Genomic DNA, 4,188 nt, shown 5'->3' with positions numbered 1-4,188 from the left:
ATGTTGCAACGCTGCAGCACTCCTAAAAACATTAAACAGCATTTTACAGACAGGCCTTGTCTATGGATATGCAGATAATATAGCTATGCATGTCATTTGAAATCTAACACTCTGCTGAAATGAAAAGGTTAACATCGCCTAATCAAATTAGGAGTTTTACGCACACGTTTTCTTAACATTTAATATCACAAATATGCGCAGAAATTACAATTAACATAATCTAAAATCTGCCTCAATAAACAATTGCATATCCTACACTACATAGCTTTTGTATTAATCTTCCCAATAGGGGAAACCCTGGTCTCCTGGATCTAGGCTACGCTCAGCCTGAGTCTTGATAGAACATGATTATCAAAGTAAATCAACTGTATCTTACAGTTGCACTGCTGATCCCGGTGCTCCGTCTCCCCATGCTGCACTCCGGCTCTCCGCTTCCACGGGAGCCTCAACTCGCACCTCTCCCAACAAAGAGAGTAGTGTTTGTTGAGACTTCTCCGCAGCCAATCGCCGCGTCGTTGCCCCTGGTAACCACGTCCATCATCCTTTGACGTCCAATGAGCAGCGGGGGCGTGGCGGAGTCCAGGTGCGCCTCGGCGTCCACTTGGCAGAGCGCCTGAGAGCCGCCTGTGGGCAGGAGAGGATCTGTCAAATGCGAGGTTCCTTCAATAAGAGCGACCAGTCCGGCTCCGAGAGTCATGGCGACCGCAGCGTCTAACCACTACAACATCCTCACCTCCAGCGCATCCATCGTGCACTCGGAGCCCGGCAACATGCAGCAAGCCACGGCGTACCGGGACGCGCAGAGCCTGTTGCAGAGCGACTACCCGCTGCAGAGCAACAGCCACACGCTCAGCCACGCACACCAGTGGATCACGGCGCTGTCCCACGGAGAGGGAGTCCCGTGGTCCTCCAGCCCGCTCGGCGCGGAGCAGGACATCAAACCCGCGGTGCAGAGCGCCCGGGACGAGATGCACAACTCCAGCAACAACCTGCAGCACCAGTCGCGGCCGCCCCACCTGGTGCACCAGACGCACGGTAACCACCACGACGGCCGGGCGTGGAGGACCACCACCGCGGCTCACATACCGAGCATGGCCACGACGAACGGCCAAAGCCTTATTTACTCCCAGCCGGGTTTCGGCGTAAACGGGCTGATCACGGGCAGCGGGCAGGGGATGCACCACCACAACCTAAGAGACAGTCATGACGACCACCACAGCCCGCACCTCAGCGAACACGGCCACCCTCCGTCCCAGCATCAGCACCAGCACCGACCGCAGAGCCACCACGACCACTCGGACGAGGATACGCCGACCTCGGACGACCTGGAGCAGTTCGCCAAGCAGTTCAAACAGCGGAGGATCAAGCTGGGCTTCACGCAGGCGGACGTGGGACTCGCCCTGGGGACCCTGTACGGAAATGTGTTTTCCCAAACCACCATATGCAGGTTTGAGGCCCTGCAGCTCAGCTTCAAAAACATGTGTAAGCTGAAGCCTCTGTTGAACAAGTGGTTGGAGGAGGCGGACTCCACCTCGGGCAGCCCGACCAGCCTGGACAAAATCGCGGCGCAGGGGAGAAAAAGGAAAAAACGGACTTCAATTGAGGTTAGCGTAAAGGGAGCTTTGGAGAGCCATTTTTTGAAGTCCCCTAAACCGGCAGCGTCGGAAATACTCGGCCTTGCGGACAGTCTTCACCTGGAGAAAGAAGTGGTGAGGGTTTGGTTTTGTAACAGGAGACAGAAGGAGAAACGCATGACCCCTCCCGGAGGAGCTCTGCCGGGGAGCGAGGATGTGTACGGGGACACGCCGCCGCACCACGGGGTCCAGACCCCGGTCCAATGAACTCTGTTGGACCGCTCCTCCAGGACATGTTTATCCTTTTTATTTATCCCCAAGGTTATATATAAATCACTGAACTATGAAGCGCTATAGTGGGTGTTTTATGTATAATAGATTGCAGTGAGTACTTACACAACATCTGCAGTGAATATCTGAGAAATGGAAAATGAGTGAGGGGAGGACAGGACATTTTTTCCCTCTCCCAAAGCTAAAGGAACATAAGCCTGTGTTGTGTTCTCCGAGGATACATGCCCAGCACTGTGACTCCAGCCGACGCAGTTTCAAGGTGTAGCCCCTATTGTGTATTGAAATTATACTTGACGGGAAAAAAAGAGGGAGGGGAGGAGTGATACCTGTTTTAGACTAAAAGCATAGCTGAATGGTTTCCATTCGCCACTTTTATATCAAATCACAAGACACATTTTCCCTGTGCGTAAAAGGGAAAGCAAATACAAAGGCGTTTAGTTTTGTAGCTCTAAATTGTGCGTCCAGCAGTGATGGGTGGGCGGGTGGGTGGTGCAAGGAAGGGGGGGGGGGGGTCAAAGGAGCTGCGTTAATGGAGTAAACTGGAGGCCAGTAAAGGCTGCAGCCCCAGTCCAGTGGAGTCCAGCTGAGGGTGAGCATCGCCTGAGTCCCATCTGTCAGCCAGGCAGCACAGAGCCGCCTCGCATTGAAAACACTGCTGGGAAACTGCTGGCCATTCAGCTCTTATTTATGCTTTGATGACAGAGTTCAGGATTTAGTTATGAACATAGATTATTACTATTATATTATAATTTGTTTTATTATTATTACATTTGTGCAGCTCACCGGCTAAACTCTTCAATAATTGGCAGTGAGTGCAGTGATGTGGTTAAAAAAAACTGTATGACCTCCATCATAAGTCAGAGAGCAGTATAAGCATTATATTTTTCCACAAAACAAGCGTTACATGATATTTCTTCCCCCTCAGAGAGTCGCCAAGCTTGAAGAAGGGCTCCGTGGCGATCGATTGGAATATCTGGCACTTTTCTACAATAGGATGGGCTATAGATAGAGAGATATCTACAAAAAAATATATGTCACCAACTCTCACAGAACATTTTGGATCCACTTTTGTAAATATTGTATAACTTTAAAAGTCATGGCTTCATCCCTGTTTCTTTCTTCACTGGGGCACTTTTTGGATTGATGTTTTCAAAAACAAAACAGGTTGAGTTTTTAAAATCCAGTCTCATTCATATAGCCTACCTACTGCCTTGTATTTGTGTGCTATTCAACGTTCATTCTGTTGCCGAAATTATGTTCTTTTACGGTTTCATATTTTTTTTATGGTTCATATTATTTTCAGTCTAAAGATTTTTTTTTTTATTAATGTGAAATCAATTTCATTTCTTTAAATTGCCGGAGGAGCTCTATTTTGCCATTTGAAGTCCGCTTTGAAATACGTTGTGTTTCCAATCAAAGTGTGCTTTGAGGACTGAATTCAGATGAATCGATAACACTGTTGTAGAGAATTGTCCACAATGAATCAGACCTGAGATAAAAACGGAGATACGCATCTTGATTAGTGTTTGAAAAGAAAGATAATAACAAGGCCTTTATATATTTCTTCACAGAACACATTTTAGAGACATTTCCAAAAAAATGCAGCATATGATCAAAATATTATTATTATTATTATTATTATTATTATTATTATTATTCACAGGTTGTTATTTTAATTTGTTTGTGAGGTCGTTGCCATGCATTTCATTTCAGCCATTTTGTTCCTCTTCGTCTATGTTGCTTTATTACATGAGGGAAATTGCTCTTAGACATTTTATTTTATTTTTTAGCACTGTTAATGAGATTGTAATTTATTACACAATGGCTTTTATAGTTGACACAAAATGTGAGATATATATGAAATGTCACCGAGAAGGCTTTTGTTTCTTAGGGAAGGAGAGAGACATATTTTTAATTTTTTTTCAGCGGGATTGCCACAGCCTAAAACCGTCACAGCTAAATGTAAATACATCTGTAGCTTGCTTTTCGTTTTATGCAAAAACAGATATCCAGGGACTTGTTTCTTTTCTCATCTCATGTGGAAACAGCTTTTCTTTTCTTTTTCCCCCTCCTGATTTATTTTTCTCCTGCAGAAAACAACAAGCAGAAACGTGAATGGCATTGAAATATCTCCTCAGTAGCTTTAATGAATGGATCCATCTCATAATTCACTGGAAATCCAAGTTGTGGGATGTAGACCTGTAGCAATCCGACGCTGTTTTTTGTTGTTTTGTTTAATTGCTTGTTAAACCAGTCGTTTGTTTTTTTTGGGGGGGGGGGGGGGGGGGGGGGGGGGGGTGGGTTAGTTTTTTTTTCTGTCGGT

The 4,188-nt window shown here is 46.2% G+C and overlaps 1 protein-coding gene across 1 annotated transcript; it reads left to right on the top strand.

Moving 5' to 3' along the window:
- The first annotated feature begins 435 nt into the window (after positions 1-435).
- pou3f2b (POU class 3 homeobox 2b) lies at positions 436-2,337 on the top strand. The gene has a single exon (XM_031874533.1). It carries the CDS (start codon positions 696-698, stop codon positions 1,839-1,841), a length of 1,146 nt encoding a protein of 381 aa, XP_031730393.1. The 5' UTR covers positions 436-695; the 3' UTR covers positions 1,842-2,337.
- Positions 2,338-4,188: the final 1,851 nt, after the last annotated feature.

The sequence above is a fragment of the Anarrhichthys ocellatus genome, unplaced genomic scaffold (genome assembly GCF_004355925.1).
Source record: "Anarrhichthys ocellatus isolate YVR2014 unplaced genomic scaffold, GSC_Weel_1.0 scaffold81, whole genome shotgun sequence".
Lineage (NCBI taxonomy): Eukaryota > Metazoa > Chordata > Actinopteri > Perciformes > Anarhichadidae > Anarrhichthys > Anarrhichthys ocellatus.
The sequence above is the reverse complement of the archived record's forward strand: the minus strand, read 5'-3'. Positions and strand labels throughout refer to the sequence as shown.